Source organism: Mus caroli, chromosome 6 (assembly GCF_900094665.2).
Source record: "Mus caroli chromosome 6, CAROLI_EIJ_v1.1, whole genome shotgun sequence".
NCBI lineage: Eukaryota > Metazoa > Chordata > Mammalia > Rodentia > Muridae > Mus > Mus caroli.
Window position 1 is genome coordinate 48,669,959 of NC_034575.1, and position 24,491 is coordinate 48,694,449.

At 45.3% G+C, this 24,491-nt stretch overlaps 1 protein-coding gene across 4 annotated transcripts in view; it reads left to right on the forward strand.

The window, feature by feature from the left end:
• The window catches only part of Chn2 (chimerin 2), a 259,486-nt gene that overhangs the window by 154,805 nt on the left and 80,190 nt on the right, over positions 1-24,491 (forward strand). For all 4 annotated transcript variants that reach the window (XM_021164052.2, XM_021164053.2, XM_029478202.1 and 1 more), the window contains exons 4-6: positions 18,162-18,193; positions 21,008-21,121; positions 22,900-23,185. In XM_021164052.2, coding sequence (XP_021019711.1) covers positions 18,162-18,193; positions 21,008-21,121; positions 22,900-23,185 — 432 coding nt within the window. The remainder of the gene's footprint in view (positions 1-18,161; positions 18,194-21,007; positions 21,122-22,899; positions 23,186-24,491) is intronic.

The following is a 24,491-nucleotide window of genomic DNA, read 5'->3' on the forward strand; positions in this document are numbered from 1 at the left end:
TGTCTTCAGACACACCAGAAGAAGGCATCATCAGATCTCATTACAGACGGTTGTGAGCCACCATGTGGTTGCTGGGAATTGAACTCAGGACCTCTGGAAGAGCAATCAGTGCTCTTAACTACTGAGCCATCTCTCCAGCCCACAGGTGCAGCTCTTAAAGGTAACAGTAGGCCCAGCTTTGGTCCACGTTGTCTTCCAGTGTTGTGATAACTGTGACTATTTCCTGTCCAGATTTCTGGGCCTCTCAGCACCTGGCCTCTTGGGAGTGGGGGCCACACTTCCTTTTAGATGCTTCCACTAAAGACATTGTTTAGTTAAACATCATTTTGCTGAGTGATGCGCCTGTCTCCTTGGGGAAACATTCTCAACAAAGACAAAATGTCTTCTCAGTGGAGTGTATGGCCAGAGAGTGGGGCTCTTGTAACACATTTCCTAGCTCATGAGATTTTTTTGTTGTTGTTTGAACAATGAATATTGACTTCTGGTGCACATTTCTTTTTCTGATTCAACTATACACAGCTCTGCTCTCTCCTCCCCCTTCATCCTCAGCGCATCTCCTCCTGGCTCCTCTGCCCTGGTCCCTGCCTGGATGGCTCTACATCCTTATAGTCTCTGTTCTCTCTGTAATTGTTTACCCCTTCTCAGACTATGCATCTCTCAGAATGAGAGCCTCAGGCTCCGTAGATCAACACCCACCCACATGAATCCAACATGAAGTCCAAAGTGACAGAAATAGGAGATCCTGTGACTCCAGGCTATGTCTCAGGTCAGCTTGGCTTGATAACCAATTGCAAGCCACAGTACCACTTGCCTGATGAGTTTCACTGAACAGCTAGGTGAGAGGAGGTGCGGGCTGACTCTACAGGCAAGATCTAGAGAGCTAGCCACTGCAGGAATGGGGGGAGCTCAGCTGCAGTCATGTGGAGTTCTGACTTCATGCTCGCTCTGCCGATCTCTAGTCATCTGCCTTAGAGCCAGGCCCTCACTCAGTCTTCAGGAATGACAAAAGCCAAATCCAAGGATGAAGATGCACTTGGCAGGGTTGCTACAAATGGGACAAACATTGGTGCCTGATGCATACGTAGCAGGTGCTCAGTTAATGTGCAAGAGCCGGTTCACCTATGGAGAGCAGGTTGGGAGACAGTCACTAGGAACAGTCAGGGTAATGACAGCAATCCCTGACTGGGCGAGAAAAGCAGCAGTGATAATAAACTGAGCAAGATGCCCAGGTCTGCAGTCAAACCACTGGAATGACAGAAAGCCATCCTGAGGATGAGAACCAGAAGGTACCAGTAGCTGAACAATGGTGCCAACTATGCCAGGAAGAGTCAGCCATGGAAAGAATGCTCCGTAGCTTTCTCAAGATTCATCATTGTAAATTAATTCTTAGCGAGCCACCACAGCACCTGGGTTCTACGTGCATTTCCAGAACACTCCTTGCTACCAGATTCAAAACTTCTTCCAGAAAACAAAAGCCTCTCTTGCCCTTTCCATGAATTATCAATCTGTCACTTCTTAAGCATTTATTAATTGCCAAATGTATGCTGGGGGAATCTACCAGGAACTGTGCAGAAAATTTTCTCCAGAACCTGTCTCTTTAACCGAGACCTCTCCTCTGGGCTCTCAGCACCTCTACCCACCTTCTGCTTGGCTTCTGCAGGCGGATGGCACTTAGACTGGTGAAAGGCTCGCTCGCTTTCAGGTCTGCTTCATTCAGTGTGCATAGGTCTGGAAATTCTGGCTTGCCACTCCCCACCCTCACCCCGTTCTCTTCCATTCTTAGAAGTTGCCAACCTTACTTCCAGATAATTCTCCAACAGGACCCACACCTTTGCCTGTCTGAGTTTCAGATCTAGTGTCACTGAGTCCCAGGCCCTCCCTGAACCCAATGTGCATAAGCACCACACCCCCAGCTGTCAGATAGTCCCTGTCCTGTCACCCTGTTTGTTCTGTCTCTAGTAAAGTCACCCCTTCTTGTCCACAAAGGATACATTTCCAGACATCTGGTAAATTTCCAAGAGAATGATGCATGCTAACCCTGACGTAGTCCACTTAGCTATGATAAGGTTTAGCATATAAGTTAGGTACAGTAAAAGAATAAAAACTCATAATAAAGAAGCAATTTTAAAACTACACTGGAATGTGTTATTTTAAACTTCTGAATTGTTTACTTCTGGAATTTAACATTTTCAGACCATGATTGACTGAAGCCCATAGGGAAAAAGCACAGATAAGAGGGGACTGACCTGTTAAATAGGTCTCCTAGTATGCTTCCCTAAATTATTAATTGTCACTTATGGGTCTTTCTCTAGAAGAATGGGTACCCCAGAGACGCCATCATTTAAGTTCCTCCCTGGCACTGAGTGCATCCAAGCAACAGTGGGTAATCAGCAAACATGGAGCAGAGTCGTGCAAGGAGGCCAGAGCTGGGTGGTGTGAGGAATTCAGAACTATCAGAGGCTTGCTAAGAACATATCGGGTTTACACAGTGCTGTTATCAGGGCAGTGAGTTGGACTTTTGGCAATTAAGATGCTTACTTAAACCCGACTGATAGTGTGCCCTGGAATGGTCCAAGTTTCTTTTTTAGCCTTTTTCAAAAGTCCAACATGTCAAGATTTTTTGCATGACTAATTTAAGTCGAATTCCACTAGCATCCCCTAAAGGACGGACCGCTTTTGTGACGTAAATGACTTGCCTCCTTTGTCCACTTGGGGCTTCCTGGAGAATGGAGGATTACAAAAGGCATTTCCAAAAGGGAAATAAAATGACAGGCTATCATTTCAAACCATTCTCCATTCTATACAGCTCCGTTTCCTGCTCCCTCGCCATATAACAGTCTCTTTGGAAGACTGTTCTTTTAATGCAGAAGTCAGTTGTAGAGCTGCCGCTCCCAGTGCTCAAGACCAGAGCCCGCCTTTGTTTTGATGTCAGAGGTGGAATGGGACAAGGGCTTCTTCAGTTGTTGTCACACCCCGCTGCCCTGTTTCACCTGCTAGGGAATCAGATGCTTTTTAAACATCACTTCACGTCTCCCTTCCCTCTTGGAGGCATTTCCTCCAGGTTCTGGTGTTTCTGAATAGCCTGTTTCATCGTTTCTGCTTTTATTTGTAAAGCTGTCCTTTGAAGCCTACAGACACATTGTTCTTCATCAGGCATCTTAAGGTTTTAGCAGTTGCTCCTCAACTTCTCAGCCATGGGCTGTACGCCCTGATCTGGTCTCCAGCTTGCCTGGGACATGCACACAAGTCATCAGGATTGTCCATATCTTTCACCATGATCTCAATCCATTTAACATCACAGACTTCTGTAGCTCGAGGTGACTTTCTGTCATCCCATCATTCTCCTGCTTTCTATATTAATCATTGGGAAAAAAATGTTTTAAAACAAAGTGCCTTCTGGGAGGTTGCACCTCTCTCCCGATGTACGATCCCCAGAACTGGGACAGCTCGAACATCATGCGATTGATTCTACAAGCCAGGAACAAAAATCAATCTCGATGGTCTCTAATTGGCCTCATGTATAGTGATCAGAAGGCAATCGCTTCTCTGGCAGAAGCATTTCCATCCCTTTCATCCTGGGCTTTCTGCGCTGGTCTCTTTCTTCCCTCTTACTATTGACACAACCAAGAATAAAGGGCTTTTCCCATCACTTTTTCTCCCTGCCTTTCATCTTATTCACCAGCACAGCCAGCCTTCTTTCTTCACATTATCTTCTCCTTACTTAGACTTACTGTGGTCTTAGACGGACTATAGTATGGCGGAAGAATTGACGTGGGAGCTTTTCTTTATTTAAAGATGGGAATTGTAATATGTGTTCCCTTCCTTTTTTTCTTTCCTTTGCTTTTGTGACACTGTTCCTGCTAGAACTCAGCGTGCAGCTGAGGATAACTTATACATCCACCATTTGTTCTCCATCCTCTTCCTGAATTGTGGGATTACATACAGATGCCACCATGCTCAGTATGTGCGTTGTTAGGCATCAAGCTGAGGGCTCCACGCATCTGAGGCAGGGACTCGACTGACTGACCAGGCATGGGTAGACATACCTTTAAATCTTAGTGCGTGGAGGGGAAGAGGCAGGCAGATCTCTGTGAGTTCTAGACCAGGGGGGGTTCATACTAAGACCCTCCCTATCTCAGAGAGAGAGGGTGTGAGGGGGAGAGAGAGAGAGAGATCAAGGAGGAAGAGAGTAAAAGATACTTTGATCTCTCTGAATGCATATCTCTCCTCTCTAAACAAGCATTTACTATCTTTGGAATACTTTGAACTTCTTCTAAGGTAATACAGACCCACAGATGCATCTGGAAATACACAGTTGTTCTGACGTGAACTCACAAAGGGTAGGCCTGAGTTCTGGAAACCCAACTGCTGTATAGTCGTCTTGAAGCTCAGAGCCAAGGGACACAGAGGAGGAAGCAGGATGGTAGGATGTGCATGCACAGTTGGGTCGTGGTGAAAGTGGGCTGAGGAAAATGAAGGGTCATTCACAGGGCAATTGATAATAGGCCAAGTTTCTAGAAGATTCTTTAACATCACGCGTGGTTTCTGTTTTTTAATGTCTAACTGGGATATGTATGTGCATTCCGCTATTACACAATCACACTAGTGAGTGAATTTCACTATCCCAGAAAAAGAAAGAATAACTGACACCATGATATACCACCTCGTGTGTTCTGCTATCCTTCCCTAGCAGGAAACAATCCATTTGCACACCCTGTCTAGGAGGCAAGGCAGGAGTGATACACTAAGACACAATGCAAAATCTCTGCTCTTTGGAAGCCAACTTTAGGCTACGTCTATGGTTTGATTTCCTGGCCCCCAACTACATACAACAGTGCTGAGAAGTGGGGCCTTTGAGCAGAAACTGAGTATGACCCGGCCTGGTGGATGGATTAATGCCTTTAGGGAGGTAGTAGGTTAGTTACCACATACATGGATAAAATACGAAAACAGAAGTCACACTCCCAACACACACACACACAGGCACACATACACAAGCACACATACACATACATACACAGGAACACACACACACACACAAGCACACATACACACATACACATACATACACAGGAACACACACACAGAGTCAGAAACAGAGACAGGACAGCTTTTACTTTAGCCTGTGCTATTGGCTCGGAGATTGGAGAGTGCTCCTGGGAAGTGGCAGGAGCAGTGAGAACACAGACTGCTGGGGTTTAAGGCCATGGTTTCAGATTCTTGCTCCCTTGGTTAAACTATAACAGAGAAAGGATGCTGACTAAGGCAAATTGCACTTTGCCCCATGAGCCATGTCTCCTAGGGGAATGTGTCCTCGCTAACGAAATGTCTTTAATGCTTGAAAACCATTTTCAAATCCTGACTCCATTTTCCCTCAGAAAAATGTTGATGATGCTAATTTAGTCAGTCCCAACTTTAAGGTCACCTAAATTTGGTTTATGGTCAGTCTTCTAGTGCCATGGAAAAGTACTTCCTGTGCCCTGAGCCTTGGCCAAACAGCTTCCTTACCCTGCTTCCTGCAGGACTCCCATGGCAACAGACAGCACAGGAAAGAGGTCAGACCACAGTCCCACCTAAACAGTCCACGTGCAGGACAGAGCTTCTAACATAGTGTCTCTCAAAGTACAATTCCCAGGCTGGGGAGGGCATCACCTGGGAACCCACCAGAAATGCACCTTGTCTATCCCAGCCTGGACCTGCTGAATAAGAAGCTAAAGTTAGAGGCCATCCCCCTGCCTCAAGTGTGAGGACCAGTGCTCTCAGGACTGTTCTTGCTTTGTTCGCTTTCTATTGTGCCTGCTCCCTATATCCCAAGGACACAGGAATCGGGGCCACTTTGCCTCCTGACACTGATGGCCTTCTCTGTGCTGTGTTCCTCATGACTTTGTAAGTAGATATCCAAGCATCCTACGGTACTCTCTGTCTCCTCTGCGTCCTTCCTCCTAGGTGTTATTTCCATCCTTTAAAAGTATCTTGCCTTTCTTCTTTGCTAGGTTCTTTCCCATACTCTCTCATGTGACAGAGATCAAGTAGGAATCCTTGTGCAGATATGGTCTGTGGATGGTGCCTGACTCAGCTCAGTCTCCCGCCTCCACCTGTTCTGGCATTACACTCGCTGAGGCTGTTTTGTATTACAAGTTAACAGAATTACTTGAGTTCATGGCTCATGATTCATACTCATGTTTATTCATATTTCAAAGTATCCTGTTATGAGCCCCACCCTTTATGGGATAGTTCACATATTTTCTTTATCAGTGACTGTACATGAGACATCCTTGCTAGATTTCTTTCTGCTTTGAGAAAAACCTCTGCCTTAGTCTGGGATTTACAGGACTGTTTGGCTAATAAAAGCCAGTCTATAACTTAGGCTCCCAGATCTGTATGTACCCTCACCTTGGTTCCTGCTTTTCTGCTGTCTCCAGGATAATGTTGACTGAGCCATTTGGTAAGCAGTAATCTCTGGCTGTCATCACAGCCTTGCTTGTCATCAGCTCTAAATACACTGTATCTCCAGGTCTTGTTGTTGGAGAGAACAGCAAGTTTCACTTTAGTGATGGTATCTCTTCCTTCCTTCTTATTCACACGACCACTGTCATCTCCCTATCTCCTGTGGAAGGAAATTAAATAACCTAGGAAAAGCCTGACAAAGGCATATTGGTTTGCATCCAGCACCTTGTGTCCTGTTAGGTAATTACACATTGATTGTGTGATGGATTGTTCCAGTGTCTCCCTGGCTATTTCTACCAAGTATTTAACTACACTCCCTGAATATCCGTTTGCTCAGTGGTGGCCCTCGAGGTTCCGTGGCTTCTCACGAGCAGGCTGAATGCCGTATCTCCGGTACTTCCCTGTCTACAGATACATGCAAGACTCCTTTGTGATTCTGTCATCTCTGTTGCTTTCATATATAATCCAGCCACTTTCTGACTTAGTTAATAGAGCTTTAGGTTGACTCAGCATGTCTTGCTTGAAAATTAAAGCCAACTTCCACTCAATGCAGCAAATGGAGATGCCTGCACACAAATAGAACTTGACTGGCCTGGAGAGATGGCTCAGCGGTTTAAGAGCACTGACTGTTCTTCCAGAGGTCCTGAGTTCAATTCCCAGCAACTACATGGTGGCTCACAACCATCTGTAGTGGGGTCTGGTGCCCTCTTCTGGTGTGTCTGAAGAGCGTGATGGTCATGTACTCATATGTATAGCATAAATAAATAAATTAAAAACAAAACCAAAAACCTTGTCCCACCACGAGATAAAAAGTCTTGGGAAGGATGGAAGGTTTTATGTCTTGTGCTCAGTGTAAGATGTTTGTTAATGAGACCCCCACCTTTGTTATCCTAGCTGAGGGATTTGCATATAATAACCCACTGAATGGTTTTGTAATACGTTTCACTGGAATATAGAAATTGTCATTCATTTCTGAGTGAACTGAATCCTTGAGACAGAGACCATATAGTTCTCAAAGCCCAAACTCTGTCCAGTCCAACCCTTTCAGGAGAGCTTTGCTGGCCAGTAATTGTGCACCAACAATAACTTTGAAGCGTGTTGATATATGTCAAGTGGTTAGATTAAAGGCAGGCCTGGCAGTCACACATGGAAAGTACTGCCATGCATTCTTGCCCTCTCCCAGACACTGTGAAGGTAGAAGGGAACTGGGGCCTGGAGCTGAGGAAGGAAGCCACTCCCAGCCATTGAAGGAATCGCCAGCCCTTCATGTGTAGCACATGCTCATTGGCAAGAAAGGCCAAGTCAGCAGCAAGAGGCAGGCACTCAGTTACCTCCTCCCTCACCTGTAGATGGCAGCCTGTTCGTAGAAGTAAGTGACCAGCGCTGCTAGGGGTGACCGGAAGGCTGGGTGGAGTTGCCACTTGTAACAACACTTCCTGGGCATGGAAACTATACTGGTTTTTAATTTCAGGAAGAAAGCGGGTGTCATCTTCTATCAAAAGTCTAATAGCCCTTGAAGCTGACTAATGGTTTGCATTTAAATGTTTGGAAAGAGGCGCCTTCTGCTTTGAAGAACATAGTTTTAAAAGTTGGATTGGCAGGTGATAAAGGATGAACAAACCAATACGCTATCACATGCTATGGAAAGTCAGTGGGGTGTGAGCATGCCTGCTGTGGATACCTTCCAGCCTTTCACGTATCCAACCAGATCTGTGGAGATTTCCACACAAAAGCATCAAGAAAGCCAAGATTATTTGTGCAAGCGGAGGCGGCTGAGAAGCACAGTTGTTCCCTGGGGTACTGGGCCCTGACAGGTGGGAGACAGGCTCCGTGTCTGGTGGTAGTAGAAACCCATAGGCCATGCTCAGGGGTCGGAACTGTGCAGTACAGAATGACCAGAAGGATGAGCATCCATCAAGAGCTCTCACTATCTTCTTTATCACCCTGATGTGGAGTTCTTGGGGGAGTGTCTACTGTGGAAGCAGAGTATTGGGCACTTTTTAAAAATAACACACAAGCTTCTAGATTTTATAGAAATCATTGATATAGAGAAACGAGAGTTAGACCTGAAGTCAGGGCTGGGCTTCAGTCTTAGCTCTACTGAGCTGTGAGCGCCAACTGGAAACCACTTTGAACTGCAGCTTCTGCACTCTAAGAAAGATGCAAAAGCATACGGCCCCTGGCCCCCTAGTCTGGTGGAAGGGCATATGCAAAAGCACACTGCAGGCATGAAGAAGTCTGGGACCATGGCACTCGGACAACAATATTATCCCCAAGGGAAAGACTTGATCTTCACACACACACACACACACACACACACACACACACACACACACACACAGAGGGTGGGGTGGGGAGATAGAGAAGGAGGGAGAGAGAGACAGAAACAAACACAGAAAGGGACAGATAGAGACAGAGAAAGAGAGAGCTTTTTTAAAAAAATATAAATCACAAATGTGTATATAGAACATAATAGGAACACAGTGAGTTTATCCTCAGAATTAAAATGTCACTGGGTAGGGGTTACAGGGGCTTCTCTAAATCTCCACAATAGACCGTGCAAAAGAAATTAACACCAGACAGATCTTTCATTTCAACCGCTTGCTAAGCTCCCCTCGTCCTTTCTCTTTCTTTGGGCATGGATTAAGCTTTGAGGGAAGGAATTCACTAAGAGAAGAGAGGACTTAAGCAAGTATGTTTGCTGACTTGCCCCCTAAGTGCTCCACCCCAGAGTTAGCAGCACCGTTGTCTTCCCTTTGATTCGATTCTATTGGGCAGCTCAAGCTCCTTGGGCTTAAGAGAAATATGGAGAATTTAAAGACAGTCAGAGGGGATGAGGCAGATAAGCTAAGGGCTGGAGGTTAAGAGAGCACGGCTTCTTTAGTTTGAGGAAGAACACCCAATCAAGAGGCCGAGACTGCTTTTAATGATCAATCCATGTTCTCCAGAGAGGAGTCTGAGTTCTTGATTGCACTGAAGACCAATCGAGCAAAACAGCATAATTTGAGGGGAAAAGAAAAAAGAAAAAAAAAGATTTAAGGTTAGATTATAAGATAAAGTTTCCATCCGTGAGTAAATCCTGGACTTTGATTTCCCTTTACAAGGCTTTTGTTTTGTTTTGTTTTGTTTTGTTTTGTTTTGTTGTTTTGTTTTGTTGTTTTGTTGTTTTGTTTTGTTTTTGTTTTAAATATGTCACCTGGTTGTAAGAAATATTAGAAGGAGGGAAATGCATGAAGGGTAACTTCATTTAAAACACAGACACATAGACAGAGATAGACACACACACACACAGTGTATTTTGTATTTTTAAGTAAGCTTATAAAATAATGTTTTCCTGTGACCTTCCAGACATCCTTGGTGTTATTTATCTTCTTACCTCTCACCCTGTGCTCCCCCTCCCCCCCACAGAACCTACTATCCTTCCCCCTAGAGCTCCTCCCCAACAATCCCACCCCCCCACCCCCGCACCATGATCCCCTCGTACTATTTGGCTTAAAAAATTATTCCAGGTTAGATATAAGAATCTAAAGATTCAGAGCTAGGAGCCACAGATGAGAAAGAACAAGGCTTTTGTCTCTGTGGATGGAGGTTGCCCCACTCAGTACAGTGTTTTGCAAGGTAGGAGAGGACCTCAATAGAGAGATTCGAGAAGATCCCACTAAGTTGCGTGAGTTCTCCCTTCCCACAGCAATGAGGACACTAAGAAGGGTTTGGAGCATTCAGCAATGTGATGAAGCCTGTTTTGTCTATTTAGTATAAAACAGATCTGGGAATGAGGAAAGTTCAGACAGGATCAGTAAGAATACTATTTTGGTGGACCTGGAAACTAGATTCATGATGGTGGACATAGGGAGAAAGGGACACCTGCAACAGCCACTAAGAGAAACGTTTTCACCAGAGAGGAGAGGGTGCACTTGTTAATGGCAGTGCCCAGGAGCTTTGGGTAAGGTCATCTGCAGAGATGCTGAAACACCAGGTGTGGCAAGCAGATTTTCTTTCTGTTTTTCATTAATTAATTAATTTATTTATTTATTTATTCACTTTATATCCTGGTTAGAGCTCCCCACTCAAGTCCTACCTTCTTAAGTCTCTCCCCCATCACCCCTCCCATTCTCCTCAGATGTCCTGCCCTGGGACATCAGTTCACAGCAGGACTAAGCACATCCTCTCCCACTGAGTCCAGACTAGACAGTGCAGCTAGGGGAAGGGGATCCAATGGCAGGCAACAGAGTCAGAAACAGCCTCCACTTCAGTTGTTATGGGACCCACATGAAGACCAAGCTGCACATCTGCTATAAATGTGTAGGAGGCCTAGGTCCAAACCCTGCATGCTCTAAAGAGTGGATAAAGAAAATATGGCACATCTACACAATGGAGTACTGACCCAGAGAGACACATAGTGTATGTACTCACTTATAAGTGGATATTAGCCATGAAGTACAAGATAACCATGCTACAATCCACAGATCCATAGAAACTAAGTAACCAGGAGGGCCTGAGGAAGCTTGAATCTCACTCAGAAGGAGAGATAAAGTACACATCAAAGGTGGATGAAGAGAGGGAACTGGGCAGGAGAGGAAGTGAGGAGAAGAATGGGAAAGGGGATCAGGTGTGGGGAGACGGGGGACTCAGGAGAGTCCTGGGAACAGAAATCATTTTGCGAGGAGGCATCTCTGGGACTAGCTAACCATCAACCCATCCACAAAAACCTTTGACCCAAAGTTTGTCCTGTGAGCAGATTTTCTATACCATCCACTCTAACAGGGTGCTAAAATGGATAGTGTTTGAGATTTTTTTAATGATGTGCCAGCCAATCCGGTGATTCCAGCAGAACCAATGTTTTCCATGGTTGCATTTTCTTCTGTTCTCTGGAAATTCCCCTTCCTCCCCACGTAGATTATCAGCATCCACCAGGTCCTGGTCTGTGTGTCAACCTCACGCTTTTTCATGGCCTTCAGGGAATATAGCCTTACAAGCCTTCCTCTGCTCAGTGCAGTGGGCATGATAGCCTCTGCGGGCTGCTTGTTGGCAAATGAAGGCATCTGCACAGGAGGCACCTGTGCAGTATGTCTCCTCTGCTTCCTCTGGCCCTGCCCATAGGGATGCTCTGCATCAGGGTCAGTAGGCCTAAAGAAAAGATCAGAATCAGAAGCACAGGCCCAGCATGCAAGGGAGGATCCAGTGCGTGTGCATGTCAGAGCGTGACTGCTCTTCTTTTGCTTTTCTGATGTGCACATAAGAAATCTGGGCATCACATATTCCTCTCATTATGATGGGTGTTCTATGTTTGCTTATCTAAAGAGTTCTAGGAATATTGAGATCTATCCCAGACAAATATTTAAACAATGCTTCAGGCTCTTATCCCAGGATGTCTTCTGTGCTTGGGCACTAACTGCTAGGGGCTATGACAGCACACCATCTAGGGCAAAATTGCAAAGGAGTCAGTCCCACAACAGCTGGGAACTCCTGCAGTGGCTCACATGCACACATAGTGTGTCTAACCATAGTGTGTCTAATCCATCCCCCAACTACTTAAAATTTTCATGCAGTGTATTGCTCATTTTGCTCTTATACTTGACAGCATTTATATTTCTTCCAATCAGGGGGTAGGTTCTCTTATTAACATTTTAGTCTGATCTAGTTCATGTTCCCCTCTGCTACTTTGATCTGTTGTTGGCATTTCATAAATTTTGTCTTATTCTTAAACATACTTTTAGACCAGTATTATACAAAAATAAATATTTCCTGTTTCCTTCCTTTAATTCTATTCTATGATAAGCATTCAAAGAATTTGTTGCTTATTTGAATTTTGGTTTATCAGTAACTTTCTTGAAAATAGTCAAAAGTGTAAAGTTCTTTGATTCTCAAATAGGCTTTTTCACCACTGGCCTCTTAGATGTGACAGGTTGCGGCCTGTTCAGCAACATTCTTGACTACAGACCCGAAGCCATTGCCCACCCGCACCCACAGGGTCAGAATAGTCAACACCGTTTGTACCTTTGCTGAGTGAGCCTGGGGATTCATGGGGTGGAAAGGGTCATCTCTTCACAGCTGGGAACTGCTAGTCTAGGAAAAAGTCTTTTGTCTTTTATATAACTAACATTTAAGTCAAATTCTGAGGACAATCTAAGAAGAGACATTAAGGGCAGAAAGCAAACCAAAGCAATGGAGCTGCTTTGGCACATCTGTGCATCTGCTCACGGCAGGGTGTTTTCACGACGTCCTTACCCTGCCCTACTGTGTGCTCACAGAGCAAACAAGGCCACAGCAAGTCTTGGATAGATTTTTTTTTTTCCATTTTATAAGATCTCTTTTTATTTCACGTGTGTATGTGCCCTGCCCCTGGAGGCCAGAGGGGGCAGCAGATCCCCTAGAACAAGAGCTGTAATCCACAGTGTGTGTGTGTGGGGGGGGGGGGGGGGGAGGTGCCAAACAAACCCAGGTCCTCTGCGAGAACAACAAATGCCCTTAGTTAGCCACTGTGCCGTTACTTCAGCCTGCGGACAGTGCATTGTTGTAACACATTCTAATCAAGAAAGGAGCGGGGTCATCTCTCGGAGCTCACTCACGGGTTCAGAAAAGCTTAAAGTTAAGCCCTGGGGAAAAGAGGGCTTTGGGTTCGAGAAAGACATGGGGGATTTGGATGCATTTAGTTTTCCCTCTATACCGTACACTTTGAATTCTAAGAATGAAAATTCCTGGGCTTTTACTTGATTTCCTTTTCAGCAGAGATCTTTAGTTTCTAATTAGAAAGGAATTAACCGTCCTTAATTTTTGTGGGTGAAATCACTCCAGTCTGACCAGTCCAAATCTCCCATCAAAGGCCTTTCCTCCCACATTTGATCTGTATCTCAGAGAACTCAGCAGTCTGGTTGCCTCCCGCAAAAGGCTCCTAAATTAGTTTTTTTTTTTTTTTTCAAATTATTTCTGTTAAGTATAAACTTAACATATACCAGCTGCCAAGGGATTATACAAGCTTTGTTTTTTCCCAATAATTGGAAACCTTGTTTACAGAAGACTCAGTGATGTTCTTTAAATGTCTTTGTATTGACTATAAAAGAATGTGTGTTTATCTAAGCAGCGATAATCTGACTATAAAGAAACTCATTTAAGGATTATACCTCCTGTCTCTCACAGTGCAGCTGTCACCAGAATGTTCTCCCAGGCTTTACAAACTGCTCAAAAGTCTTCCTTAAAATTAGCAGACTAAACCTGGTAGTTTGGGAAGAAATTTAATTCTAAATCACAAGAATTGGAGACTCAGACTATCAGGGCAGTGGGGCAAGTTTATCGGCTGGCAAACTCTCTGGTAGAATTCAAGTCACTGGGAAGAGGTTTTAAGGTGTTCATTGACATCAAAGAGAAACCTGAAGGCCTCCAGATAGGCAAATTAGCTAATGTGAAGAATGTTGAGGGGTAACCCAAGCCTTAAGGTTGTTCAGTCTTTACTGGAACACCAGAGAAACCCTGGGGCCAAGGGTGACACACCCAGTGCCCAGTGTGGTACTCACCTTAAGTCTCACTTACCCTCCTTGTGTTATAGAGGTCTTAATGAGATAATGCACACAGAACATAGCATACATTGTAGCACTCAGTAATGGAAGACCAGGACTGGACTGTTCCAAGTCTCACGGTTCTTATAGGCCGTGCCTCATCTGATCTCTGAAGCTGTCCTATTAAAATAGCATGCTTGAAAGCACCCATATTATTAAAGATTGAAGAAAATGAGAAGCAGAGACGTTTAATACCCTCCCTAGAGTCCTGCAGGAGCTGGGTTCTCAGTGAGGAAAGGCCTACATCCATACTCCGCACCTGTCTGCACACTCCTGCTGAGCATAGAGCTCTTTGCTCTCGGAACACTGACTGTCTGCCACAGGGGCTTACTAGCCATTTAGCCATCATCTTTCCTCAGCTGACCACCTACTGTGATAAGCACTCAGATGTCTGGTACCTTCCAAAATGCTAAGAGTTTTGTGACTCCACTTTGAGGTACAGAGTCATGCTCCATGGTGAGGGCAAGGCTCTGGTCCTGACAACCTGGTGACACCCTTTTCCGGGATACTTTGAGTATGTGTGTGTGTGTGTGGGGGGGTGCTAGCCTGTGGAAGGAGGCCTCCTTCACAGCTCAGTGTTGCCCTGATTGCCTGACTTTAAGCATAGAGCACAGTCCCCTTTCCTCCCCCTGAGGAATTGTGGTTGGTGTTTGGTAAGCTCGGGCACACCCGAGGCCACCGCCAAGTCTGTTCCAGTTAGTGGGTAACATTCATATCTTTCCCAAGAGTATTCCATTGCTTATTTTTATTATGGTTCGTGCCCAGTGGGGAAGGGTAATGGCATCCCCAGTCTGTTTTGCTGCATAGAGCCATACAAATACATTACTCTCTTGAGTGCTAAACAATTAGAAAATTAATCCTACAATGTCTGGCATTATCCAGAGTTTCTTGTTACAGTGCTCAGGGGTCATTTAGGAGGATCTTAGCAACATCTGGATCTTTTAGGATGCTTCAGCAATAAACCCATCCTTTTTTGCCATGTGAATGGAGTAGGCTCTCACTACCTAACTCCTTCTGTAGGGTCGTATGAGACACAGATGCGTGGTGCCTCTGCCCTGGGCCAGACGTGGAGAGGTTCTGAGAATAAAACCTGAGAAAGGGAAGGGTTCCCTCTCAACAAGAAAACAAAAGAAAAGAACACCCTCCCGATTCGGTGAGAGTCTCACTCTCAAAGGATAAGACAGAGAATGATAGAGGAGGACACCCAGTGTCCTCCCCTCACCCTGGCCTCTATGTGCATCCATGCACATGTACATATGACATGCATATGTATTATAAGGATACATACATACATACATACATATACATACATTCACATACATACACAAATACACATGCATACATATACACACACATACATACACACATACATATGCATACATATACACACAGAGACGTACAGAGAGAGAGAGAGAGAGAGAGAGAGAGAGAGAGAGAGAGAGAGAGAGAGAGGAGTCTGAATCTCATGGGTAGTGGAGCTGTGTCTGGGGAGAAAGCGTATTGGGTTCTACTTGTCCACAGAGTAGAAGCCAGAGGCGTCCCGGGACTGGACCCTATCCCTCTGTGCCTCAATAGGAAGCTGATGATGTTTTGTCTACATCCACGGATCTAGTCTCATCCAGCCTGAAGAAAAGTTGAGGCTCCGTGGTTTTCCCAGAGTCCTATAACGAACAACCAAGTGCTAGGCTCGGTTAAGGCTTGCTACAGTGTAGGTTCTGGCTGAAACTTCTGCCAACAAAAAAATTTAGAAAAAAGAAAATGATGGTTTTTAACCCTTTAATCCCAGCCATTTTCTCTCTTTATCATGAACAATTACAAATATGTATTTTATAAGAGCTACAGAGAGGATAAAGGAAAAACCTTGGATCTGGTTGTGATCAGAACAGCTCTATTCAGTGAGAGCTCAGTCCTGAGACCCAGTCCACCCTTGCCTTCCTCTCTCTTGCATCCGTCTCCACCCTTGCCTTCTTCTCTCTTGCATCCATCTCCACCCTTGCCTTCCTCTCTCTTGCATCCATCTCCACCCTTGCCTTCCCTCCAAACATAAGGAGTTTGTCCCTCACTTGGATTGAAGTCTCCTCTAGGCAAGATCTTATTGGGGAGACTTTACAACACTGTATTGATTTCCCTACTTGGGGGTCTACGTTAGATTTCTCCTTGCGTTCCCCATATGTTGTGAGCACAGAAACCCAGGATCTCTTTGTAGCTGTGTCCAGTCTGTATTTTCTTGACTCTCTCTGTGTGAGCAATGACAGGGCCAAGCACAGAGCCCTGAACCGAATACATGTGATGCATACTTTCATAAGTGATGAGCGGACCAACAGCAATTGTTGTGTTATTAAGAATCAATTAAACTTCATAGTTGTTCACCCCTCACCTACATTCCAGGAGTCAGGAGTCAGCTCTACCTACCGTGCTGTCTGCAGGAGGAGATTGGTTAGTTGCCACTCCCCCTGTGGGAGAAAGGAGAGTAGGGAAATGGGACGGGGCAAAAAGCTACACTCAGATTTCGCACCTTGTGTTATAGATTAGCCAACAAGATGGGAGTGAAAACGTTTCCCTTCTAAAGAATGAACCACTTCTAATTTGGGACTGAGTGGAAAGATATTTTGCCATTGTGCATTGCTTTCGTAGATCTCTCAGCTTTTCTAAATCTAACTGGTCTCTGTGGCACACGGATGTGGCAATTGAATATCAGGAATATCCCATAAATAACAACTTCAAAAGCCAATAGAGTGATATCTGTGACAATTTTCAGTTCACAATTACAAAGTTACTGTTGTGTAAAGAAAGTGACAATAGAATGTAGCATTTATAGAAAAGACACCTGCTAAGAAGGCGCCTCTTCACACACGGAGTGTTAGTTAATTATATTACTTAAATATACATTTTCACAAAAACATGGAGTAGGCTTCACACCTCCAAGATCAAAAGTTATGAGCAGCCTTTGATTGAGCATGTTTCAGATATAAAATGCAGTCAAGTGAACACGTATAAGTGTCCAGAATCAATTAAATTCCATAGTTGTTAACCTCTTACCTACCTACATCCCAGGACTCAGGAGTCAGCTTCACCTACCATGCTGATCTCATTATTTGTGTGTGAGATAGATTTGTCCTAGCTAGATTGAGAAGTGGTCTGCAGAACCCTGGGTCTCCTTTCTGAGCTTTCCTCGGGGTCTGTAATATCCTATGGCCTATCTATCCTTTGAGATATAGGGGAGATGGCAGTACACCAGGAACCAGTCTGGTGTCTGGAAATCCATCCACTATGCCTATCTGTGAGCCTTATTGGGAAAACAGTCTATTTGGCTGGAGACAGAACTGACTATGGCCAAAACATCTGCCAGGCTCATATCCTACACCAGGAAGAGACACAAATTTGTTTCCCAATGTGCAACTATCAGTAAGGTTTCTAACTTACCTGGCTTGGCTGTATTTGGACTGTCCTGAGAATTAAAGCAGAACTGACAACCAGATGTGAAAATCTATGCTCATATCTTATCAGGCCAATACTGTGAACATCAGAGAGCAAAATTCTTCTGCGATAGGTGACACGTATGATCTGATCTGATGTAGTCATCTCAGTCTTGCTTGCTGTGTCCTGGGCCTCAGAGTCCCACCACTGGGTGTTGAAAAATAAAGGCAAATGCTAAAATACCAACTTTATTTGAGAAGAAATCAAATAATATTTACTTTATTTTTTTTATCCAGGTGCAAACCCTTGTTTATTTATAACTGCAAAACAAAACAATTAAGTGAAGATTGAAATAAATGCTTGTTTTTCTATTCATGCTAGAAGTAGCTGTCTTGTCTTTTAAATGGAGTTAAAGTGTTCTTATAAATGCCTCGCTGTTAAAATAAGCAGCACATTGTTTCCTTTGGGGAAAAATGTTATTTATCTTTTGAAAATTTTTTTATTAAGTTGATTTGGTTTAGATGGAAAATGAGCCTAATGAATATAGAAATATAATGATTCTGGATCGTTTCTATTCATTAGGATGTGTTGATTAATTCCAAAGCCTCATGGATCTCTGATTTGGTGAATGAATCTATAGTAAAATTACAACCGGGACACTAGCTAGTTATCTGAGTCACATTTTTATCTAGCTAATTTGAATTCAAATGCATTATTAACATTTTTCTTCTTTTTTTAATATAGGTGGAAAACAGACCAAAATATTATGGAAGAGAGTATGTATTATACTATTCTTTGTTTTAACAATTTAATAAGTAGTCGCTTCATATGTCATTCAAACTTAACTACTAACTATTCCCTAACATCGTCTTCATCACATGCCTATTGTGCAAGAGTTTAGTAAGGAGAATAAACACAATCAGACACTTTTGTACTGAGTTTTCCTTCCCACACTCAGGCACCTGGTTCCCACTAAGGTCGGGCAGCGGGGAAACTTGTGTGTAGCACGTCTCTCCTCAGAGCCAGCCTCCGGGTGCCTGACCAGTGTCTGAAAGGAAGGCTTTTACCAGCTCTCCACCAGCATTTCACTTCACTGTCTACCCTGATGCAATACAAACGCGTAGGTGTCTAAGACTGTCCACTTCGGCTGAATTTCTCACTATCATGACCCTCATAACACAGTGCTCAGGAAAAGCATCCCTTTCCCCTGCACTGTTGGAAAAGCCAAAAGGGTCGTTCTCTAGGCTTGGGTATATCACCCATATTGCCTTAAGCCCATTTTTATTCTCTTCCTATCCCAACCACAATGTCCTCTAGCTCTGTTGGGTTTCCTTAGTAATCTACCACAAGGCAAGTGCCACAACTAGCAAAGGCATTTGTAATCTAAGACTACAAGGTACAGAGCCTTTAAAGAGAGTGGGCTATGGAGTGGTCCAAGGAGGAAAGATACATAAGTCCCTTCCTAAGGCCAGCCTAGAGGCATGATGAGGCAAAAAGCTCTTTCAAGACCACCACCTGTGCTCCCTCAGCCAAGGAGACCTTCCCTCTCATCGTCATACCCAGAAGCATCTTGGCTTCATGGTTAGTGGCTTGTCTGGTCATCCTAGCCTGCTGCTCCTTCCCCGTGGACACAGCTGCATTTTGGAGCCTTTCTTGTCAGACTTGTCACCTCCAGCCAGCCGGTGCCTCTCGAGCACCCACCCAGGAGTGTACCCACCCGCCCTCCTGCCTCTGAGAGCTGGCCCGTGTTGTCACATGACTTTGAGTCTCCATCTGACTGCAAAGTTCCTTGCAGATTGTACAATTTTGTTAAAGAGAGGGCAAACAGGAAAACCTGCCACATGCAGTTTTGTACCTGAATTGATCACCACAGAGCAGCTCTCCCTGCCAGAGCCCATGCTGCGCAGCAGGCTTCTCCTCTGTGTCTCAAGAGTCCAGTGGCCTCACTCACAAAGCGCCAAACCACTCTGCTCTGTGTATGAGTGTACAAGACCCACTTAGACCCAATGCTCTTGGCCAAGCTCTCCCCAGACTCCTCTATATTCATGGAAACCTTGCTCTCTGACTGAACAAGAGTGTTGCTCTTACTTCTTAGCATTCACCAATAGTGCTGCTCTAAGCACCAGTCCCTGAGATTTAAAACCAGAACTTAGCAGAGCATAAGCCTCCCCGCCCCCGCCCAAGCTGTCATCACCTTGACCTCCAGGCTGAGATTTTCATTCAGGGCCATTGATGCTTCTGGCATGTTTGCTCACCTAGGACCAGAATGTTAACCAGAAGATCCACTATTGAAGACTACTGAAAAGGAGGAAATTAGGATAACACACCACACACACTCACGCTCACACACACATACACACACACACACACACACACACACACCTCCGTTACATTTGTCCTCCAGCCTAATTTTTGTATTCTTGGCCAGGGAGGGGTCAGCAAATGTTATTTTCTTTTTTATGCTCAGAAAATTCTTTCCATGATCATTCCTCCAAGGTCTTCTAACACTAGGTAATTCTAGAAAGGTATATTTATCCCTCTTCCAGGAGTTTAGAGATGATGGGCACTGGCCAGTTCTCATACTCAAGATCCCGCATCTTAGACACACAAAGGATAGAATTGTTAGTGATGACAGGAAAAAAAAACAATAATAATAAGAGCTGGGCCTAGGTGCACACCTGGAAGGCAGAGGCAAGTGGATCTCTGTGTGTTCAAGGCCAGCCTGGTCTGCATAATGAGTTCTAGGATGGGCAATGCTACATAATAAAGAGACTGTCTCAAAACAAGCAAAACAAAGAATTGTTAGTGATGGCTGTGAGCCTTTATCTTTACTTAAATGTAGAAGGACAAATAGATCCACCCAGACACCTGCCTTCACCCTCAGCAGTCTGTCCAAACTCGAGGCCTCAGACAACGGCCTTCAGAAGGCCCGTGCAGCCTCTGACAAGCCAGAAGTCCCACTCAGTGTGCTTGTTTCCCTCCCTCCCTCCCTCCCTCCCTCCCTCTCTTTCTATCTGTTCATTTTGTAACAGAGAAATCGAAGACAAACATTATCGTTAAAAGTGGAAAAGTAGATTCTTTTCCCAAATACCGACCTAAACAATTAATCTCTAATGGAAACCACTGGAAGAACGTGGCTTCTAGCCAGCCCTTCTTTCCAGAGAATGCGCCTTTAAAATGAACAATCCCCAGCACCAGAATCAAGCAGGTTGCTAATCAATAAGTGTTCATTTGCAATCAGGATGATCCACAGTTCTCTGTGTTTGTGCTGAAAGCTAAATTGGTAATTGCTCTTTTGTTATTCCCCAGGGTTTGAAAGGAGTCATAACCTAGCTTTCATTTAGATCTTCATTTTTAGCCTGAGAGCAAAGACAGGAGCAGAAAGCCAGGTGGACCGTGTGTTTTCCTGTGTTGGGAATCCTGGGACGTAGTTCCAAGAGGGTCTTCAAGATGAGCCATAATCACACCCCTCCTCATTCCAATGGAGACAGTGGGTACCCAGGGACCTAGTAAGCACAGTTTTCAGCCTAGCCCACATAGTATCTACCTTGTACAGTCTGCTCAGTGCAATGACTGCCTTGTCGCTCCAGGTTTCATGGGATCATCTCTCGGGAGCAGGCTGATGAGCTTCTAGGCGGCGTGGAAGGTGCCTACATCCTTCGAGAAAGCCAGCGGCAGCCGGGATGCTACACGCTGGCACTGAGGTGAGCTGTGTTTCACTCATGGCTCGTGAAAGTGGCTTTTATGATTTTCCAATTTTTAATAAGTAGGATATGCTCCAGGGAGAGACCTGACTGGGATGGCAGAACAATAGAGAGAGAACAGAAAGGCTGAGATCAGGTGGCCTGGGCTCTCTGGTGGAGAAACTGTGGTACCTCAGAAGAGCAACATCTTTATAACATAGTGTTGACTAAGGAGATGGGGTTATCGCATACAGCTGACTAAGGAGGCAAGGTTTATATTATACAGCTGAACAAGGAGGCAAGGTCAGCAACCTCAATGGGAGCTGTCTCTGTAGGGGAGCAGTCTTCAGGCTCTAACCTCCAGGGAGAGAGAGCTATGGTGGACATTTTCTCGGCACAATGTCAATATTCATGCTCAGACACAAGGAAGGCTTTGCTAAGTGTTCTCTGAGGCTCCCAGGCAGTAGGGGGAATTTCTCCATTTGTCCAATGAGTCTGAGGCTCTGGGGTCCTTGGCATGGATGTGTCAATGTCAACTACACACATCTACTCAGGACTTAACACGCTCAGGGCTTCTTCAATTCCCTACTGTAGTAAAATGCACATAATATGAAATTGCCCATCTCCACCAGCTTACATGTGCAGTACAGTGGCATTGGACACACCGGCCATGCTTTACAGACACCGTTGCTGGTTACTTCCAGAACCCACCCTGCATTCCACATGCTAAGTTCCCACAATCACGCCTGCTCAGACCTTGCAGTTCACTGTTTGCAAACACCAGCTGCAGACCAGAGGCTGCATGTCTGTTTGCCTGGCTGAAGACATGCAGGTTGTCAGCATGAGTGCTTCATGGTCAGGCAGCCCATCATTCTTGTCTTCTTGGGACCACTTCGACCCCAGACTTGGCACGTGTGCCAGCAAGAGCAGGTTCCTCCCAAGATTGGCCACCACAAGTGATACAGTACTGCAGGGGTCATTTGTATACTCCAGGCTGTTAACTCCCCACAGAGTCTTCCTGTGGACTTCTGGAAACTGACCGAGCTCTCTCCATAGAAAGAATGGATGCAGAGGAAAGCCTTCCCAGACCAGCTCATGAAGGGTGTGTGTCTTATACAGTCTCCACAGTGTGACCTCACAAAGACGCTTTCCAAGTTGCAACTGAAGATGTTCAGAGCATGTCCTAAGTGGCTCAGGGATGAGGGATTTTCTCCAAAGCTGTTAAGAACTCTGGGTAGGCAGAGCATTTTCCTGTCTCCTAGCACCCCAGAGTAGGCACAGGTAATCATGCAGGTGAGACTGGAGGATGCCAATATTGGTGGTACATTTAGCACCTAGCTGATGTTTTTCTATGGCTTCATTAGGCGGGATGGTAGAGATGAGGTCGCAGTCAAAGGTGTGATGATAAGGGACATCATAGGGCTTTGGTGCTGGTGTCCCTTGCAGAGATAATTGTCATTTCCCAGATGATGTATTTGTATATCAGGGTTTCAACTTTCACAAATGGGAATGGAATGACCCAGTGTCCTGAGTGACTTATAGGAGTAATTGTTCCTGAATGCAGACCCGAGGTTAGAGCCTGTTTGCTTCATTCCAGGCACGTGGCCTCCAACAGGAAGTGGCAGCTCTTTGTGATTCTGTTGCTTCTCATGCTAAATATAGATAATCACATCTCACAGGATCTCTGAGACAAGATCCAAGCACCCACTCCACGCCTAACAAATGGAATGTTCTGGAAGCGATCTCACTTTCCCCAGGCTTATCTTGCCGGTAATAATCCTTGACTTTCTGGTGTGCAGGTTTGGGAACCAGACCTTAAACTACCGGCTCTTCCATGACGGGAAGCATTTTGTGGGTGAGAAGAGGTTCGAATCCATTCACGACCTGGTGACAGATGGCTTGATTACACTCTACATAGAGACCAAGGCTGCTGAGTACATCGCAAAAATGACCACAAATCCCATCTATGAGCACATCGGATACGCCACTCTCCTCAGAGAAAAAGTGTCCCGAAGGCTGAGCAGGTCTAAAAATGAATCAAGGAAAGCTAGCGTCAGCAATGAGGAGCACACGCCGGTGGAGAAGGTGAGTGGCCTAGGGCACGGACGTGGGTAGTCGAGCTTCAGCTTGTGCTGACTGAGAAGGGGCAATGGTAGATCCAGCCTGTCAGAATGTCGGGGGAGACTCCTCCCCAGTTTCAAACTGGAGTGCCAAAGGGTCTTTAGACTCTTCCAAGTCAACCCCCTCTTGAGCTACAGGAGAGAAACTCAGGACCCACGAATGTCCCAATATTTGCTCTATGGTCAGAGCCAGGACTTAGACAAATAGTCATTTGTGGGTTTATTTGTACTTTGAAAGAAAATACTCCATTATTGTTCAATGCCAAACAGCGGATGAAAGATGTCTTAAATTGCCACTTGGGGCCTGCTGTCTCTGGCTACAGAGTGGGCCAAGTGCATGGTATTTGTGTCTGTCTGTCCCTGTCCTTGGAATGTGTGAGTATCCATGGGCAGGAGGCTAGCCACCTTTTGAAGGTGGGCTAACCTAGATGAAGAGTTACAGGAAAGCTTAGTCAGGCTGATCGTCGTCCCCGCCCGCCGCCGCCCCCCCCCCAAAGCATGCTGCACTTCACTGCTATCAGAAAACCCCTGAAATGGGTGAGTGTGAGAGCAGGCGTGTTGTAGCAGTGGAAGGATATGATATGGTGAAGGGGACACCATTTCTGTCTCTAATGTCCTGCTGCTTATTTGAAAGGTACCGCCACAGTTGGCCAGCAGACTTAGGGAATGTGTCCCTTTGAGGACCCTCTGCTTTGCCTGGTCATATCTCCTTCCTTCTGAGAGTGACAGCCCACCACATCATCAGTACCCACTGTGATTGAGCCAAGCCCAGCTTTAGAGTGGGCTAGGACTGAACAAAGAGGGAGGCATGGAGGGCAAGATGGCACTGCTGCTCCCTTGGGCACTGCTAATCCTCAAACTCAAGTGGGCTCCTGATGCCAGGGCTGGTGGAAACCAATGAACTCTTAGGCTGAAGGTGAGGACTGGGCATCAAAGATGGGAGACTCACCAAGTACTGGGGTGGCTGGAGGGAGCAGCCAGTCTGATGGCAGCAAGGGCATGATGTTAATGGATTTGCTAATTGAGTCTCAGAGTAAAGGAGGGCCTTCTCCAGCATCCCATCAGTTGAGCAGCTGGCCCATGAAAACTTAATTTGCCATTTTCTTTTTATAACTCTGATATCTCCCCAACACCTGTGTATTCTCTCAGAAATAATTGATTTGGGATATTTTGGGACTGCTGATTGTTTACATTTAATAGAAAAGTTGCCTCTGTGTGTGTGTGTGTGTGTGTGAGAGAGAGAGAGAGAGAGAGAGAGAGAGAGAGAGAGA